Source organism: Centroberyx affinis, unplaced genomic scaffold (assembly GCF_046629955.1).
Source record: "Centroberyx affinis isolate AG114_WGS23_722 - 3 ecotype Tasmania unplaced genomic scaffold, CSIRO-AGI_Caff_v1 ptg000308l_1, whole genome shotgun sequence".
Taxonomy (NCBI): domain Eukaryota; kingdom Metazoa; phylum Chordata; class Actinopteri; order Beryciformes; family Berycidae; genus Centroberyx; species Centroberyx affinis.
In genome coordinates, this window is record NW_027278985.1 from 132,156 (window position 1) to 152,750 (window position 20,595).

General features: G+C 42.0%; 1 protein-coding gene across 1 annotated transcript in view; it reads left to right on the forward strand.

Moving 5' to 3' along the window:
• The window catches only part of LOC139640905 (contactin-associated protein-like 5), a 71,818-nt gene extending 53,153 nt beyond the window's left edge, over window positions 1-18,665 (forward strand). The window contains exons 12-24 of the mRNA XM_071515097.1: window positions 663-782; window positions 3,559-3,759; window positions 6,615-6,771; window positions 7,065-7,192; window positions 9,579-9,749; window positions 10,182-10,400; window positions 11,028-11,267; window positions 12,675-12,899; window positions 13,662-13,795; window positions 14,150-14,237; window positions 16,077-16,274; window positions 16,989-17,066; window positions 18,469-18,665. Of these exons, the coding sequence (XP_071371198.1) occupies window positions 663-782; window positions 3,559-3,759; window positions 6,615-6,771; window positions 7,065-7,192; window positions 9,579-9,749; window positions 10,182-10,400; window positions 11,028-11,267; window positions 12,675-12,899; window positions 13,662-13,795; window positions 14,150-14,237; window positions 16,077-16,274; window positions 16,989-17,066; window positions 18,469-18,665 (2,156 nt within the window). The remainder of the gene's footprint in view (window positions 1-662; window positions 783-3,558; window positions 3,760-6,614; window positions 6,772-7,064; window positions 7,193-9,578; window positions 9,750-10,181; window positions 10,401-11,027; window positions 11,268-12,674; window positions 12,900-13,661; window positions 13,796-14,149; window positions 14,238-16,076; window positions 16,275-16,988; window positions 17,067-18,468) is intronic.
• The last annotated feature ends 1,930 nt before the right edge of the window (window positions 18,666-20,595 follow it).

A 20,595-nucleotide genomic window follows, 5' to 3' on the forward strand; every position in this document is an offset into this window, starting at 1 on the left:
CTCCCCGCACGTCATCATCACCATCACAAGGTCTATCACGGCCAATAAAATGCTCTGTTTGAGCATTCACTCTTCTTCTGACACCCAATTTCACACCTTGAAATCTAACAGATGAATTCACACCTTTTCCGTGTTGCAGTTAGCTGTTGAAAGAGCCACCTTTCAAAATGAGCCTTGAGGCATTCCTTTTCACACATTCTCAATAGAATACAATTTGAACAGCAGAAGCAGAATGTTCTGTGTGTAGGAAGGAACGTATGGTGCGCATATACGATTTATACCTTAGTTTCTACCTGCAGTATGTACTCGAAAGACCTTTACGTGTGAGTTGCAAAGTTTTTCTATAGGTTAGCGTGAAGGAAAAAAAACAACTGTGAGTTTCACGAACATCTCCATGAAAGATGTTGATGTGTAGCGTTCTGGTAATTATACTTATGTCTCAAAATGAATAAGGTAATGATTTGTTGGTGTAGAAATGCTACACATAGCACCTTTAACCTGTTACATGAGTTACAGAGAGAAAATACACCTTATTTTCCTCATCCCTGAAATACCCTTGTGGTTTTTTTTTTTAGTATTATTATCAGCCAACCGCACTATGGCATCTCATTTCTCCTCTGGTAGCTAACCTTTTACCCTATATATGTATTTTTTCCCTCCAGCCATCTATGAGCCATCCTGCGAGGCCTACAAGCTGATTGGCAGCTCCTCGGGCTTCTACTCCATTGATCCAGATGGGAGTGGTCCGCTGGGGCCCACACAGGTCTACTGCAACATGACAGGTGAGTTCACTATTGTCCATCATTAGCCCCGACCCTTAACCCACAATATTGTTCCCATACTCTTCCTAAGGGCTAATCCAGATTTATGACCAGAATAACGGTGCAGATTGTATTACATGCTTCTGTTATATAATCCAACATGTCGTGTGACCAATGCAACAAATCTATATGCACAGTCATTATCTAAGCTCTGTATATCCGGGGCTAAATCTGTTTTTTTCCCTTTATCCTCTTTATACCCCCTCATAGAAAAGTCAGCCACATTATGCCAGTTGTTTCACATTCCCTCATTCAAATGAGTTATCATGATAATGACTGAATGAACGGCAATTAGCAGAGGCAGGCTGAGAAGTATCTCCAAGTATGGTAAAAGGTTGAATTGCAGTGCATCAACTCTAATTAGTCTCCCAAAACTCCCAAAAAATCTTCCTGAATCTAGAGATACGTTTCAAGATTAAGGAGGAATACCGTGGAATTTGAGTTTTGAAATGTGTCCTATCCCACACAACTGTTCAATCCATACTGGTAAACTGCTGTCTCCCATAGCAAGAGACAAGACAAGAATCTCTCTGTGAATCTGTAAGGCCTCATTAATGTATAGCTCCATAGAGAATGCATAGCTAAAGGTGGGCATGGTGACTGTGACATTGTCCAAGATGCTTTTCCAGGGAGAAGGCCCATTACATGCTAATTACGCAAAGGGCAGCACAAGGGGTGTTTTTTGCGTTCTTGCATAGCAAAATGTATAGTCCAAAATTTGTAACGCAACACTAACATCTGCCTCAATGTCATGCATTTCAGGTAGGGGTGCTAAATGAAAATTATTGTTAAACGAACACCAATGAAGAAGCCATTGGTGTCTCAGTCAGAAGAGACACTGGCTGATCTGGTGAACGTACTATCTTCTGTTCAACTTTTCCTTTTGGCAGGGTTGCAGAGATTGTATGAAAGTAAACACTCCTCTACAGTAGCCATTTTTTTCCCCCTGTTTATATGTCAATCCTCCAGATAATGTAATACTTCCACGCTCCGGACTAGTGGCTTTGCTCCCCCTTGAGGATAAATAGGATGTTACCTTGGACATTTGTGTAGGAAGCTGCTGGATGTGCGTGTATGCAAGCAGGCAGTTGGCCTAGGTCGAGAACTTACCGTATGCGTTCTATGTAGCAGGCCTTAGGCTACATTTTCTGGTTAGTTGCTGCCAATGAACACATACTGAGGTCGGTTATTTTATTTCTAAATGACAGACCGCTGTTTCACATCTAATCATATGGCTCTGCAGTCAATAAGTCTGGTCGATTTTGTTTCTAATCAAATTACCGACACCTTGTGTCAGACAAACATGACTCCTTGGTTACTGCAGACAATCAAGTCAAGATAACTTTTATAGCCCTTAATCACAGTTACAGTCTCAAAGGGCTTCACAACGCCCACACTATGAAACAATAAATGAAAAGGAAAACCTCAGACCCTCAATGAGAACCAGAAAAAACCTCATTAGGAGCCAGTGGAGGCAGGACAGGATAGGCATTATGTGGTCAGATGTTCTTGTTTCTTTTTTTGGCAGAAGCTTGAAAGTTACTTTGGCTCAAATAATATCACAATAAAGTCATTTTGAATCATTATTTACTCTGCTTCGTGTTGGGATCTTGATTTCCCCTTATATAATATAGAGCTCATTTGGAGCTGGCTGTGAACAGGGTTGGAAGTTTTACTAGCCCGCAAGCTTGTGGCTAGTATTTTTCACTTGTAACCATTTGATTTGGCTGTCCTTTAGGCTGGTTTACTGAATTCCTTGTTGCCTGGACCATATATATTTTAAACCTGAGTGTAGATCATTCCTTGCTAGTAACTGCAGTCAACTGTCAACTGCCTCCTTAGTGGAGAACACTGCCAGTTTCATGACTTGTTCACTATAAATTATCATTCAAATGGACGATTGATTCATGAATTGACCCATAACTAACATATTATGTGGTTTTGTATTTAGAGGAGAAGGTGTGGACAGTGGGTTCATGATAGCATATGATGCTAACAGTTTAATATACAGTATGTGCTTTTGTATGTGGAGGAGAAGGTGTGGACAGTGGGTTCATGCTAATAGCATATGATGCTAACAATTTGACGTGGTTTTGTGTAGGGCTGTGCAAAAAAATCGATACAGCTGAGTATTGCAATATTTTTTTCCATGATACTGTATCGATTTTCCAGCCCCTCGTATCGATACATTAAAAATAATTATTCATGTTTTAAACAGATTTAAAATGCCCTTAAATTTCCCTCAAATCCCTTTGAATTAAATAGTTTTGACTCAATTTGTTTGCTGAGTAATGTGATGTACATATTAGACTACCCTGGTGGTACACAGCAAGTTGTATTTTCAGCTCTATTTTTAAATTTTCAGTAAATTATGTAGAGTATTGCAATGTATCGCAATATGTACCATATCACAATGTATTGTGATACAATCGTATCGTGACCCATGTATCGTGATACGTATCGTATCGCGAGGTCCTTGCCAATACCCAGCCTTAGTTTTGTGTAGAGGAGAAGGTGTGGACAGTGGGTTCTAACAGTTTAATGTGGTTCTGTGTGCAGAGGAGAAGGTGTGGACAGTGGGTTCATGCTAATAGTATATGATGCTAACAGTGTAATGTGGTTCTGTATGCAGAGGAGAAGGTGTGGACAGTGGCTCTAACAGTTTAATGTGGTTCTGTATGCAGAGGAGAAGGTGTGGACAGTGGGTTCTAACAGTTTAATGTGGTTCTGTATGCAGAGGAGAAGGTGTGGACAGTGGTGACCCACAACAGCACAGCTCCAGTCAGAGTCCAGGGATCCTCCGTCCAGAAGCCTTACATGATGAAGTTCAACTACAGCGCCTCGGCTGAGCAGCTGCGCGCCGTCATCACAGGGTCAGAGCAGTGCCAACAGGAAGTGGTTTACAGCTGCAGGAAGTCCCGGCTCTTCAACACCTGGGGTGAGTGTCGATAATTTTGTGTATCCTCGCAGTTGCACTTTCTCTCTAAAGAGTTCTGTCAGAAGTATTTTGCACACTTCACTAAGCAGACATCAGCACGGCCCATTTATTACAGGATATTTGTCCAAACCCCATCTGTATATTCCCTGTTATGTTCTATTAAACAATACTTGTATGCGGGCACATGGGGCGCTGAATAATGCATCCAGTTTCTCAGACTCCCGCTCCCCCTCCCCCCACCTCACTCCTCCAGCCCCTGCAACGCTCGGGGAGGCCCAACTATAAGCTCATCATTTATGAAAAATTGATGTGGCCATATCTCTCTCGGAGGTGAATACCATGTCACCGCAGACAATAAACAAGTTTATTATGCCTTAAAAAACAGGATCACTAATAGGAAAAAACCTGTCTATTTTCAGCCCAGCAGAGATGAAACAAAACATAATTGCTTTCATTGTTTACTTGAATGCTTCAGTAACTGTCACTGTTGGGGGTTTTTTTTTTTTCATTTAAACACAAGGCACCATAATTGGACCAGCATGACAGCAGCTACTCAACGCATTTGCTGTACCAAGATGGCAACAGGAATACAGAAGCCCTTCACATGTGTCTCATATTTACAACATCCACATAGACTGAAGTTGCCAGCCCCATAAGCAACAGTGTATACCACCAGATCTAAGTGCAGTTTCAACACCCATAAAACTGGAACTATTTCCCATGTGTTCAAATTCGTCTTTTTCGTTGATTTTGAAAGATAATTAATCCTGATATGTATCTCATCTCCCTTTTACAGTAATCAAATCTCCCTTGAGTTTAAGCACGCACCAAAACCAATTTCCTTGTGATGACCTCAACCTAACCGGAAAAACAAGACAACAAGCCACTTGCTTGTCAGTTTGAAAGTAGATCTATGGTGCTTTATGGCTCGGGTGTTGCTGAATTATTAACCTGGCCTCTGTCCCAGACATCCAAATCTATAATTATGTCCCGTCTCAAACCATTCCTGATACTAATGAAGAGGAAACAACTATATTTATGGTGATTCATTTGTGTGAATTCAGTGAAAGCATCGTTATGTGTGTGCTAGATTTCAAAATACTCAAATATACTCAATACTCAAATACAATTACAAGAACAATTTATATGGGGCAAGCTCATAGCCTTTTAACATTTCACTGGTCATCAGTCATTTTCATTTATGATTAAGAACCACTTGTTAAGCCTTTTCTAAGCATTGTAAACATCAGTTGCAACTTTACAATAGGCACCCACATAATGCATATTTACAAATCATTTGTTAATCATTTATGAATACTTAATTTGATATTTAAAAATGATTAGCTTCAATAGTAAATTCCTCACAAATTAACTAAGGCAATCAGATATAATTTCTTAACATATGATACAATATTATACAATTATTGTCTTATTAACATTTAATTAATTATTATTAAATAATTGATTATTAAGTAATGTAAACTATAGTCACTATTAATTAGTAAACAGTGTAAGGAATTAAATAATCATTATTTAGTTGTTAACTTTAATTCATAATTAATTAACACTTAGTAATGATTAATTCACCTTTCATTAGTGATCATTAATATAAGTTAATATGTTACTAAAGAAACATTAACTATCCAGATTCTGACAGTGTTGACATCATGGATCATCAGGATTTCTAAGAGTGGTTGTAGTGCTTGGAGGTCATCTTTCACTTTTTTTAGAAAAACAGTTCTGAAGTTGTAAACTAGAGCTGAACAATTAATTGAAAAAAAAATCAAAATCGCAACATAAACTTTAATTCAAAATCACAGCGGCCGCAGTGAACTGCTTAAGAGAGGTGCGTCCAAAATGTATTTTTGAACAAGGTGTTTTTTGAGCTGCAGGTAATCTTTGGTACATGAATCATGTACAATATTGGTAAAAAAAAAAAAACTTTCATCAGACTCAAACTCAAAATCACTTTTCTTTAAACAATTTTAAAGTATGTAAATGTATACAAGGCAAGGCAAGGTAAGGCAGCTTTATTTGTATAGCACATTTCATACACTGGGGCAATTCAAAGTGCTTTACAGAGTGATGAAAATACAGTAAAGGTAAAAGATTTACAATTAAAAAGTGCAAAAGTACAGACAAGAGATACAAAAGATAAAAGACTAGTGCAGTTCAAATCAAATGAGATAGAAAGATGAAAGAACACAACAAATACTCCCACTTTTAGATGCACATTGTGAGTGAACCCATATGTTTTTCTGTAATTTTCTTTTCCCCTGTCCTCCTACAAGAAAAACGTGTGATGATATGAATCACAGTTTAAATCGCAATTGCAATATTCTGCCAAATAATTCCAATTCAATTTTCTGTCAATATCTTTCAGCCCTAGTGTATAGCAAGTTTGATCACAATATATAAACATGTTAAGTAAGCATCAAAAAGAGGTGAAACTAGCACAGAAAAAAAAACATCTTGTATTCACCAGTGTGATAGGCGATTCTACACATTAGGAGCTTTTGGGGGGGAGGAACTAGTTTTTTATTTTCATTTTCAGCAGTGGTGGCAGGTTTCTTGCTGTCCTGGCCCACTTCTGTTGAATGGATGTGAGGGAAGACACTGATGAGCTGAGGAGCTGCTGTCCTGTGGTGTTTGTAATGCCGGATTTGAAGCCGGGTCACTTACACCGGTGGGGAAACCGAGCCTTGCCCGACTGACATCACTAAGGCTTTCGTGACAAACAACCCGCGCCTTAGCGATGCCGAGAGATACCCCATCACATCCATCTGCCCCGAGCGCTACCCACGGCACATTTTCTGCCTCTCTGTGGTTGTCATGTGACAAATGCTGTGCTGCAGATGGTACCCCGCTGTCCTGGTGGCTGGACCAGGGAGGAGAGAGGCGGACCTACTGGGGAGGCTTCCTGCCTGGAGTGCAGCAGTGCTCCTGCAGCCTGGAGGAGAACTGCATGGACATGAACTACTTCTGCAACTGCGACGCCGATGCCAACAAATGGTACGGCGTGTTCACACACATGCACACACACGCTCACAAATACTCAGTGAATGACTTCCCTCTTATCTTACCAGGCTTTCCATCAGTATCTCTGATTGGACCAAAATAGCACAGGAGCGGTGACATTGATATGAATTATTGGCCACTTCTTTTCCAATTTCCTTTCCAGATTGGATGTTGCCGCGCTCTCTTCTGTCATATGTTTTGGTAGATTTCTAAAGTGCCACATCGAGAATGTTTCCTGATTGTTTCAATCTCCCATCAGTTTTCTGCTCTTGCTCTTTTTATTACAGGGCTAATGACACAGGAGTCCTCTCCTACAAGGATCACTTGCCAGTGAGCCAGATTGTGATTGGAGACACCAACAGAACGGGATCCGAGGCCGTCTATCGCGTCGGTCCTTTGCGTTGTTATGGAGACAGTAGGTGAACTGTTAAATGTTTTACATAGCCACTTATTGTTTAATGTATTTTACTCACTTGTCATTACTGACAAAATATGTAGCCTTGCATTAGACATTTAATAAAATATTAGTCTACTAATTTCTTTGTTATTGAAGTGTGCTCTGTGCCAAGCACTGTCTGTTCTGTCTGTAAACTAGCTGTGAGGACATCATTTTTTTTCCTTTTCTTTTCCCTCCTTTCAACACGTTCAAACGCTCCATTTTCCTTTTGACACTCAACCTTTTTTCCCCTCATGGCTGTATCATCTGCTTTGACGCAAATGTCCTGACACCTGCCTATCAGAGAGGATCTTCAATGGGTTCTCTTTGGCTTTCTTGTGTGTCTTTCATTTTTTTGAAAGTTCAAGATTTTCTTCCACACCATGCCTCTTCTTTGACATAGTCTGGGAACATATTATGTGGACTCTTAGCTACTTTGTTTCCCTTTCTCTCCGGCTCTTTCACAGTTAATTGGGAACACATTTTAATAGGAATTGTCCTACCTCCACTTAACACAAGGAAGGCCAACCCGGCATTGACAGGTTTTCATATCTCAACATTTACAAGCTGTGCAAAAATGTCCCTTCTTTACATTTCTTAGAACCATCTAGGCGTAAACTAGGCGTAGGTGTTAGGTTTTCAAAATCATACAAGGAAAGTGTGTATGATTGATTTTACCCCGTTTTGTCTGTATGATTGATTTTACCCCGTTTTGTCAAGCAGTCACAATTTGACGGGTCCGTTTTGACAGACAGTTTCCACGGCAGCCTGATCTCACATAAAATTCATAGTTATAGTTATGCCAAGTAATGCACCCTAATTTTGTGTGATATGCTATGAATAGGGTGAAAGAGAAAGCAGAGCTCAAGTGACTGAAACAGGAAGTAGTTTGACATTGAAATAGCAGAATGGAGGAGTGGATGGGCATTTTCCTTCACCTCCAATGACCCAGGTTCAATTTCCCACTCATAAGAAGTTCTCTACTAACCCTAACCTTATCCAAAGTTGTTTTAGTTGCTCATGTTTAGCAGTCTATCCTTTTGAATTTGCTTAATTTATCCTTCTGGTAATTACGAAAACAAAATGATGCATTTGTAATGGTCTGTTTTATTGAGTTAGGCCTATTTGTCTATTTGTAGTCATATGCTCTTGTCCTTGTGTTTTGTTTTTGCCCACAATGAAATTTAATGGCCCGTAATTATGTTGATTTTTGCAGCGTGCCATTGTCAGTAAAGCCTTGATATTATTTCTATACTCCAAACACACCGCTGCCCAGACACCCAAACTGCTGATGTCTCCACCTGTAACAGGCTGTCAATGAGGCAATTACCAATTTCATTGTTTATATAAGTGAACGGAGAAGAATGTGGTGGAGAATTCTAACAAGCTATCTTCATTTTCATTTCAAAAGTTTGGAAAAGGCTAAAAGCTAAAAGTTATGATGGTTAGTCTGGCTAACTCCAAACGTGTTAATTAGGTGCATGTGTACATAAATGCTTTCTTACCGTTCACTGACACAAATTTTTCCACCATGTAGGAAAGGTCAAAGGTTATCATTATATCATAACTCTGAAACTCGGGTTTTCTCCGGTTTTCCAACTTCATCATCCTACTTTGAATGGTGGTCATGTGGAATTTCCAATTAGGACTTTTGTTTTTCTGATATATCCAATAGCTTAAGAACGCAGGGTTTGTCTTATTTCTGCTTGCATGCATTTTCGTACTACATTTATTCCACATTTTGTATTTAGAAAGCTATCCAAATCTGGGCCATGACACTCTTCTTGATATGATTTGACATGATTTGAATAGGTGACGTAATCTACAACAAGCAAGACAGACAGACAAGCAACAAAATCACTTGCCTCCTTCCTATTCAGGTTTTGTTCAGTCTATATGGAGTAGAGCCTTTTACTTTCCTCTGCTCCTTGCCTCCTTCCTTTTCTTTTCCTGGAGAGTCTATATGGAGTGCAGCCTCCTTCTGCTAGGAATGATGCTATCTCCACTTTACCTCTTACCTCCTTCCTTTTCTTTTCTTTCAGAGTTTATAGGGAATGCAGCCTCCTTCTACCAAGAATCCTCCTACTGCCTCTAACGTTGTTCCTTTTCTTTTCTTTTCAGAATGTATCTGGAATGCAGTCTCTTCTATCAAGAATCATCCTACCTCCGCTTTACCCCCTCCTCTTACCTCCTTCCTTTTCTTTTCTTTCAGAATTTATCTGCCAAGAATCATCCAACCTCCACTTTACCCCCTCCTCTTACCTCCTTCCTTTTCTTTTCTTTCAGAATTTATCTGCCAAGAATCATCCAACCTCCACTTTACCTCCTCCTCTTACCTCCTTCCTTTCCTTTTCTTTTCTTTCAGAATCTATCTGGAATGCAGCCTCTTTCTACCAAGAGTCGTCCTACCTCCACTTCCCCACCCTGCAGGCAGAGCTCGGCTCTGACATCTCCTTCTACTTCAAGACTAGCGCTCCTTCAGGAGTGTTTCTGGAGAACCTGGGCCTCAAGGACTTCATCAGAGTGGAGCTCAGCAGTGAGTGAACATTCGAGACCTGCTGACCGTAATAAGAGACCTGCAGAGCATGCACAAATTACTTGAAATAGGACAAGGACATGGATATGCTCATAATAAGTAGCGAAAAGAACAGTCATACCATATTTCCATCATACAAGTACCCAACACAGACATATGAGAACATATGTACAAAAACACACACATACACAAATTATTTTTCAGGAGAGCCATGCCTGTATGATGGCTCAGGATCAGGGTTGCAGCGTTGTAAAGAAATGTATTTTCAGTTTCACAAATCACCATGGAAACTAGTGATCCTGCCTCTATGGAAACTGTTGAAAATGTATTATGCGAAAGCCAAGTTAGCAAAAAATGTGAATGATGGATATGACGGATGGCTCTGTTCACCCTAACTGTCATGTCTGTGCCCCCCCCCCGCCGCCCTCCCAGCTCCCTCGGCGGTGACTTTCTCCTTCGACTTGGGGAACGGTCCGGTGGTCCTGGCCGTGAAGTCCCACGTTCCCCTGAACGACAGGCAGTGGCACTACGTGAGGGCGGAGCGCAACGCGAAGGAGGCGTCCCTGCAGGTGGACCAGCTGCCCCTCCGCTTCCTGGAGGCTCCGGCTGACGGACACCTCCGCCTGCGGCTCAACAGCCAGCTGTTTGTGGGTAGGCCTGGCCTCCTCCTCACCAGCTGAGAGAGTCATTGATTTCATTAAGCAGCTTTTAACAATGCCCCCCCCCCTCCCCAACACATACAGTATAATGCCATGCCGTTGTTTTGTTAGCCGTTTCACCCGCCCATCGGCTATCTCCAGATTTACAGTGGCCTCGGATACACAGTGGGTCATGGTATGAATTATAATGCTATTAATTCCGTTTTTTTTCTCATATTCATTTTCATTACACAGTAACTTTCTGGTTATGCCAAAGAATTACACAGTCGAATGGGTTCAGAAATTCCCCATAAGCCTCCCAGAGATGAAATCTTTGGAGGCCATAAATTCTGATTTGTCATTCTTGGGCTCTGCTGTTACTCTGGGCTATAATGGCTTGAAAGGTCAGCCCAGCATTTTATCCTAATAGATATTCTTCCATATTTGCATACTTAGTCTTAATGAGGCCTCACACACTCGAGTGCTCCCAGAGTCGCCTTAGATGCTTACTGGAATTAAATGAAGGCTTGTCGTAAATCCCCATCAGCCTTGAAGGGAATTATGATTATAAAGTAGTTATAGATGCTGCGTAGCACAGTGGCGGGCGTTAGGGGCGGACTAACGGCCGTCCTCCTCCCAGGGGGAACGGCGTCCCGGCAGAGAGGCTTCCTGGGCTGCATCAGGACTCTGAGCGTCAACGGCGCGACCTTCGACCTGGAGGAGAGGGCCAAGCTGACGCCGGGGGTGAGCTCCGGTTGTCCCGGCTACTGCAGCGGCTCCAGCAGCCTCTGCCACAACAGAGGGAGGTGCATCGAGAAGAGCAGCGGCTACGTCTGCGACTGCTCCCAGTCCGCCTACGGGGGGCCGGCCTGTAAAGAAGGTGGGCGACGCCTCTATCGAGTCCAAAAAAGGGTGACAGTTAATTAAAGGCCTACTCTGTAGTCCAAACTATAAGTAAAACCTTAACTCAGCAACTGAATCTCAAAGAAAAGAATCAGACATTTTTTCAGACTGATGCAATTGTTGATACAAGGACGATTATACATGACAACTACATAACTAGTTGCCGTTGTTGTTGTTTAAAATTTCAGGCAGTAATCATGAATGCAGGTTCAATCACTACAGTGCTATCTCAATTAGCGATAGAGAGTAGCTAAACAGACATTTATTTAGCGTGATGTATTTGTGTGTTATCTCTCTAAGCCAGAGGATCTGGGCTTGAATAAAAATCCATTGATGTATTTATTTCATATTTGATGGCTCTCCTGCATAATTTTCCATCGAGCCTCTGAATGCATTTCTCTGTGAAAAACTTCCCTTGCCCTTCAGTGAGTAACTGTATGAAATGCTGAATCTATCTATAGTAAATCTACCTGTTCTGTCTCCGTTGAGGCCTTTTCATTCTCACCGTCTGTTCGACTGTAGGAGGTTAAGAGGGCAGATTGCTTTCACATTCTGTTCCCATGTTGTGACATGTTATGAAAGTGTAAAATCATACCTTGTCCTACAGAGAATGTGCTCAGGTAGCACTGTAATTATAAAATATATTCAAATGAATGTGTTTTGTGAGAGCGGGGAATAGTTGCCTTATAATCCTGCACAATTTTGCCATCATGACTGATTTTCAAGATCAGAGTTCACACCAGTTTGGGGTAGTTAGAATGGATGGTCGACACAAATGATCTTGTAGTGTGTGAGGGTTATGTATTAAGTGATGTTGAACTTTGGTAATATCTTGGGTTGTCTAGGCGATCCTCTGTTATCTGTTGCTCCGGTAGAGGAGATTGGAGAATTGTGTTTTTTCTCTCTCCATTCACTGCCATTGTATGGTGAAAAAGGTCTGAAAATCACACTTCTTGCACATAAAGGAACAAACGGATTCTGACAATATATATAAAAAAAAACTAGTCATGCTGCTGAAATTTTTATGTTACAGTATTAAACCTGTAAGTGTAACACCAAAATCCGGTCTTCAAACTGAAAGGTTTAATAACATAAAGAAAGCGATTCAGATTTCCCTCCAAATCCGACCCAGTCACACACAATGTAAAATGCAGTGTAGAGGCTGCTAATCTTCTCAGCGATGGTCTCATTTGTTTACAGCAGTTACACTAAGGTCTCAAAACTACGTGGTAATGACTTATTGATGTTAATCGGCCACACCTTTCACACCTAGAGCCTTTATAACCTGTCCTATCATTTGTAAGCCTTTTAAGATGTCTTAACCTGAAATCCCATGCTGTATAATGCGACCTCCTGGCTTCCTCTGTGTCCCCCGCGCGTGCAGAGGTGTCGGTGTCCTTCGACAGAGAATCCTCGGTGACCTACACCTTCCAGGAGCCCTTCTCGGTGATGCAGAACAGGAGCTCCCAGGCCTCCAGCGTTTCCAGAGACACCAGCAGAGCCAGAGAGAACGTGGCCTTCAGCTTCCTCACCTCCCAGAGTCCGGCCATGCTGCTGACTGTCAGCACCTTCAGCCAGCAGTACATCGCCGTCGTCCTGGCCAGGAACGGTACGCACACGCAGCCTTTCACATTTGGCAGTGTGGAGAAAAAAAAACACATCCAGATTTATTTACGTCACAGTTGTGGCTGTGGTCAGTTTGCAGTTGTTCATTTGATTTTGCTCCACTTGTTGACCCCCGTAATGAAATCGGGGGAGGGACTGTGGATTCCATTCATCCGTCCATAATTGCTCTGTTCACAATTACACTGATTGTCCTAAAGGGGCAGAACAGCGTTTGTTTAATTGTCTGTACTTGACACACAATATCTTGGACGCTGCTAATCAGATTTTCACAAAACCTAAGGGAATTGTGGGTCTCATTGCTCCATTCTGGCATTTTTAAAGTGCTGTTGAACTTCAGTAGTAGCTTCAGTTGTGTATCTTCCTCCATGATAAAACCCCAAAATCGGCGATTCTCTGTTACCTGTTGCTCCAGTAGAGATGATTGGATAATTGTGTTTTTTTCTCTCTCCATTCACTGCCATTGTACGGAGGAACAGGTCTGAAAATCACACTTTTAGCACATAAAGGAACGTGAACAAAGCAGATTCTGACAAAAAACTAGTTGTGTCACTCACTTGTGGTTAAGTGAACTTATGCAGATGGAACAAAGAAAATAGTACATTTAAAAATGTGATATATTTAGAATCCAGATGTTGATTTACACTTTGAAATCTGTGTTCAGGTACTGTACAGCAGTGTTTGGGTGGTTTTAAGACCCTAACTGTTGCCTTGTGACTGTCATCCTGTCCCTGGATTGTGTTTTCAGGGAGTCTGCAGATCTGGTACCGTCTCCAGATGGACAGAAACCCAGACGTGTTCAGCCCCAGCCTCAGCAGCCTGGCAGACGGACGCCTCCACCGCATCAGAATCCACCGAGAGGGCAAAGACGTCTATGTACAGGTGAGCGATGTTCGCATGATGAAGAAAGGCAATTAACGGGATACAAATGAAGAGAGCTGAAGCAGTTAACCTCATGCGGGGGAAAGAAATTAGATGCTGTACCAGAGTTAATCTGTGATACAAATGAGAATTTAACATCAAATGCCTAATAACATGCAGAGGAATGTGGGATGTCTAGGCTGCTTGCACATCATAAATCATGGATGGGGCGAGGATGAATCATGCCAGACATGTCGCACACATGCACTAAAATACATGTTAGTAAGCTAAGAGGCTGTCCAGCCGAGCGTGACGCGGTCCAAAGTGTTCTTCACAGCCCCTTACCGGTGTTTTTTCACTCTCTCACTCATCTAGATTGACAAGGACATGGACCTCAGGTACAGCCTGTCATCCGACGCAGAGTTAATCTCAATCAAATCGCTGACTTTGGGTAAAGTCACAGGTGAGGCCCTGAGAGGAATGGAGAGGACATTTTTGGCTGACGTGCTTCGGAAATGATGAAACGTCACACCGGAGCCCACCGCCGCATTCGAGGCGTTCTTTCACACTTAATGGTGAAAATGAAACAAGTCACGGGTGCCGCTTTGATAAAGAGGCCGCTTTCGTAATACATTACAATTCAGCGTCAGCCAGGGAAAAGGGCAGGTAAATGACCTTACACATAATCAAACAATTTCATTTTTTTAAGGGGAAGAATTTGTCCAATCTCTTTATTATCTGCTGTAAGGCCGACAAGCTGGTGAGAGGACAGTCATTGAAAATCCTCTCGCCATTGCCGCTGACTTCTAATCAGGCTTTTTTCTGACCACGCCGCATGCGCCGCTGATGTTACATTCAGCATTATCACTTTACTCATTAATCAGAAGCTAAATGAAACTCTTAAGTAAATCATGCCTCATTTGTTGAACACAGAGACTCACAATAGCTTAGGGAGCGAGCAAATCTATGCTAATTGACATCATTTGCATTTCAAAGCAACGGTTTCCATTTTGAGGTGTCTCTGAGTTGAACAAAGCTGAACTCGCGGTAAGTCTGCGGTTAGATCCTTTTAAAAGCCGCGCAAACTGGACTCCGGTCAACCAGAAGTACAGTGTACTCAGTCATTTACAAAAACCATATCCCAGAAAACATCAAACAAGCGCGCGGGACGCTGAAATATCCCGCGGCGCGCCAGGGTTCGACTAAAAAAAACTCGTGAAAAAACCCTGAGTGAAAAGAATGAGTAGTGACCCACTTCCAAACTGGAATAGATTTCCCAAAGCAGGCCCGTTATACAGAAGCCACTGTAATTTTCCCTCTAGGCCCCGGGAACGCCTGCTGTATCTTTGAGCCACATCCAGTAAGTAAAGCGCTGTGCTCATTTGACTGGAGCACAACAACACCACCAGCCCCCACTGCTTACAATGTGTTCTCCGCAGGATCAAAAGAAAGACATTTACCTTATTGGCTGGGTTATGTCTCCTAGGGATCTATTAAGTTAAAATGAATGCTGGGGCCCTACAAAAAAAAAAGACCCCCTCATAAACATGGTGACGATGATCTACAAGTTTGGTGGGGGCTTTGTTACTCCCTCTAAATTACCCGCACTGGGAAAACGATGGTAATTATAGATTTCATACCAATTAGATGGAAGAATTTAGAAAAATAACATGCGGCTGAATTTGACCCCTATGCTCGCTTAAAATCCATCACATGGGGAAACAAAAACAATAATCCGTGATTGCACGGAGGTGACGGCCAGACACACCCACACATCCATCTCCCATTTCCATTGAATACGCTCAGAATAACATCATACAGTATACAGTGAATTTTCCCTCTTCGTTTATTCTAAGCCGACTGTGACCTCCTTACACTGTTAGCGGGTAGTCGCAGTGATTAAAAGCAAACGGCGAGGAATTATTTAAATAAACGTATAGCCTGAAAGTCTAATTTCATTTGCATGCTTTTCATTTGCGATAATTAGAGAAATCGACTCGGACGCGTCGGAGAGAGACGGAGAGAGACGGAGAGAGACGGAGAGAGACGGAGAGAGACAGAGAGAGACGGAGAGAGACAGAGAGAGACGGAGAGAGACGGGCCGAACGGGACGCGGCAAAGAGAGATTAGATTGCGGGAACGCTATGAAATTCAAATCAGATTCATATACTTCCCACGCAGCTACGGCTAATTCATCGTAATATTTCATGTTCATCTCCGGCTAAATCAATAGAAGCGATGAGGCCCGCTGAAAACGTTTTCTTCTTTCCTTCGTTCTTTATTCCCCCCCCCCCCCCCCTAGGAGTGGACGTTATTGACGACGAGGTGAGACAAGCGGGGTCCAGAGGGTTCGTCGGCTGCTTGTCGTCGGTGCAGTTCAACCACGTGGCTCCACTGAAGGCGGCGCTGCTGAATCGGGGAAGCTCTCTGGTCAGCGTGCGCGGTCAGCTGGTCGAGTCGAACTGCGGCGTGCTTGCAGACTCAAAAACATCAGGTAAGCATTCTGTATAAGAAATACACTCAGGATGTTTTAATTCAGATTCATACTCTAGGTGCTGTTCAGAAATCCCCCACTGTGTTGTTAAATTTGAATGGTAGCAAACTGATGTCATAACCATGCGCTGGTACAGGTATTTTTACAGATTCAAAGTTATTTTTTAATTCTCAGTGTGTAATGCTTGAATTGGTTCCCGCAGAAAAAGAAATGTGTTTCCCCTGGCGGTGTCTTCGCCTCAATTTCACACCAGAGAAGAAAATAACAACATCAATTCAAATGGTGGATATCTCATTTTTTTTTTTTTTTTTTTTTTTTTTGCCAAAATGAGATATCTACCATTTCAGAAGTGTGACACCTGCATATTTGGACAAAATGACTGAGGCATGAAAGTAAACTACGGAGTGTGACTACTATTGAAGTAAATAGCTATGCTGAGCACCCTACTTACAGAATGGTAACATTTCAGAGGATGTAATCATCTGTGGGGGTTTTTTTGTAAATACTGAGCAATGAACATCAGGTATTTTTTCCAAAATGGACATATTGAACTAAAGCATTTTCCCAATCTTTTTTTTTTTCTTGTTTGTTCATGTTTTGTTTTGTTTTTTTAATTCGAGCTCCACCCCCCACCCCCCCACCCTTCCCAAACAAATGAAACTGAGAAACTAATCTATTTCTTGTGATGTCACCTCTCACTATTTCCCAACGATCTGCCACTGGATCACTCAGACACAGTCGACAGAGGCAAGGAGCCATTAAGAAATGCTTCACAAAGCAACTCGGCAGTAATTGGAGGTGAGTTTGCCGATCCCGAGTTGTTAAAGTGCTCAATTGCCAAAGTCAGTCTCCTGTGAAATGAGGCTCAGCTATCTCTGCCTCATGTGCTCTCCTCCGACATTTTCTTAGAATAATGTGTGTCTGTCAAGACAGGATAACATGCCACAATTTAGGCATTTCCAACGCTGGAGAGCGGCTTCCTAAGTAATTACACAGGAGGGATGTTATTTGCACTGTAAAGTAAAAGGTCTTGTAAATTGACTTTCAGTCAGATATGATTGTATTCTATGGAGATAATGGATTGATTGTCAAGGGAAAAAGAGAAGACCAAATTGCTTTCCCAAATACAATTTTCAGAGTGGAAAGCCCGTTTGTTCAATGACTACCAAGCATTATTTCATTGTTACCTGAACTGATTATATATTCAAAGCGGCATTGCTAGATCTAGATATCCATTTGGCAGAGAAGAGACCTCGGTAACACTTTCAACTATGTGGATAATGTGCGCACATTCATAAATGACTAACTAATGCAGTTTAAGTACATTATATAAAACAAGTTGCCCCTATTGAGAGTAACCTGCATTAACTAAATTACGGCCATGTTGAGGTGTTTTCTAATTTGCTTTGTAATGAGACAAAACATTTTATAAGCCTGTTATCACTGCTGCTATAGAGGCTATGCAGTTGTGTCACAAATCTTCCAGCAGCCACAGCTGCACCGGAGGTCCACCGGAGAACTGACTGTGCACAAATAATGTCTAAATTTATACAAGCTGCAATCCAGAAAAAGAAAGCTAGCTGAAAAATCTTGTTGTGGTGTGGCTGTAGATGCGTTCAGTAACGTTCTAAGCAAAAGTGAACAGTCTGATGAGGTCAATTTGTTTCCAAATGTAGGTTACTGTGACACAGTAAACTGTCTTGTCTTTAGCTCTAGTCTCCAAAACAGTTGTAGCTTGAGAAGAGTCAGCTCAGTTAACCTGAACACTGTTGGTATTTGGCTTTGTTAGCTAGCCAACTTGCCAGCAGGCTAATTTAGCAAAGCTGCAATGTTAATGTTAACATGCAACTATTAGCCACTATTAATGCCAGCTTCTACTAGATACAAAATCGATCATATTTATCAGTGGTGAAATGATCAGTTCCCAGTCAAAGCAGCACAGAAATTAACCATGTCTATTGAATTCTGTTGAGACAGCAAAGTCATAAGTTTAAAAATGCAATCAGCTGTTATCAGCCGCTGTTACCCAAAAGCTGAGGACCTCCAATATGGCCGCCACAGAGTAAATTACGTCACCTGAAAGCCCCCTATAGACAGACACTTTCATTGTGCTTGCTTACTGTTACAGCGGCTTACATACAGTAAAGCATTGTCACGTCTTGTATAACCCACTTATACGGCTGCCTTGGCTGCTCCTCAGGTGTGGTCACAGCGGTGGTCTTCATTACTGTGTGTGTGCTGGCAGTGGTAACCCGCTTCCTGTACCAGCACCGGCAGGCCCAGAGGAGCGCCAGCATCAAGGAGAAGGAGCACAGACACAGCATGGAAACAGCTTACCAGGCAGAGCTGCACCTCCACAACTCAGTCAGGGACAACATGAAGGAGTACTACATATGACGGACACATAGCGGTGTCCAGCCAAGCCTTTTAGCCATCGCTTACCTCTTTTGTGTTTTGTCCAGCTGTCTACACAGGACAAGGTCCCTGGCCTTTTTCTCTTCTGAGGAACAAACGGACCGTCTCCGAAAGTAAAATGTGGGAAGAGAGGGGAACGCCCCCCCCCCCCCCCCCCCCCCCACAGCTCCCACCTTCTCACCTCCCATTTGTGTGTAGATTCTCAGTAGGACAGGTATTTTAGCTGATGATATTGGTCTGTCTGTCCCAGCCCAGCCAGCGCTGGCAGTAGGGACAAGAGACAGTGCCGCAAGAGAACGAGACATGTGGGTACAGTGCACCGGAAGACCCTGGGCGGGTTGGCAACGTAATGAATGAAATATAGAAATGGTCCCTCGGGTTTCTCTGGCAGCAACAGAGGAAATGATGGCCAGCGGTGGATATGTGGACGGGAACAGCAATCCAAGACGAGTCTCCTAATCATAAAGCCACCCAGGTGAAAGAAGCCATTGGAAATGAGCCCAAGAACTGCACATCGGACCGGAATCAGAAGTCCAGCGCCTCACCGATTATAGCTATCGATGCAAATTTGGCCAGTGATATCAATGCGCATACGCTGTCGTTCTCAAAGAAGTGCCCATTCTTCGCAATTATCTTAGAAGTCAAATTGTAAGGCTGTATCTCGAGACGTTTGGTGACCAGAAGAATTACTGCATAAAGAGGTGTCTTTCTGAACATAGTCAAAATTTGAGTAGATGCTTGTCAAGCCAGCAGGTTCGTCTGTAACGTTTGACTTGGTTTCCGTTTTTTGTTAGCCTTTCCAGATTTTTAGACTGTGGGCTGGATTGTTCCTTGGCAAGGGTGCATTAAAAATAACACTGAACTGTACAGTAGCGTCTGCTGTCTGTACCCTTGCACAAAAAAAAAAAAATCTCATTAAATCCCACTCAAGTGACTCCTGGTCAAGGCTCAGAGGCATGTTCTAAGAGCTACAAGAAAAAAAAAAAAAAGAGATTTGCTGTTTTTTGTCCTCGCTTATCTCTCGATTTTTTATTCTTTCGTGATTTTTTCTTCTCTCTTTCTGATAAAAGTGACTGTGTTCCACCCTTACTTTGCATTTGGTATATTTTGAATTAGTTTTGCATTTTATTTTGAAGTTTCACTAGGCTCCCTGTGGTAGATAAATGGATATTTGGCAGTGTCTAACAGGTGCTTTATGACTTTATTTTGCCTGTCATGAGAAAGTGAGCTGACGGTGGGCAGCACAGTTGAAAACATATGTACTTAAAGGAAAAATCCACCCTCGGATCCTCTTACACTGTTATATATCATCAGTCTGTGATGTTCAATGCATTACAGGAGTTTTTTTTTTTTTGATGAAGTGTTGAATCTTTTTGATTCTGAGGGACTGACACCAAAACCGTTGATGTGTTAGATCGTAGAAACATTTTCTGCTATTAAACTCCATTGTAGCAGATAGAAATATCTCGACATGACATGTTGTCATTTGGTTATTCATAGGAATAAGTAAAATACATCACCTAACAACACCAACAATATGAACCCAGAAATGCAAGATACATCACCAATAGTTGTTTGTTTTTAACAGTGTTTAAGTGTTTTATGGGAGATTTTTCCTTTAATCTTCAAACAAATGTTGGAAGAGAACTAATTTGCAAGTTAGAAATGTTGTGGATGAGCAAGCATGTATCAAAGACTGTCCAGTGCAATTCTAATGAGTAACAGCAAATTAAAAAGTAGACCACACTCTGGTATTTACACATTTTTAATAAAAACTTGGATTACATCTTGTAAGAGAGCCCAAAGACATAACACAAAACTTGAACATTTAACAAGTACAGTGCCAGTTTAAAACGGTTTACAGACAGCACTGGGAGCAAAATGATAAATGAAAATCAAATATTGCAATTGC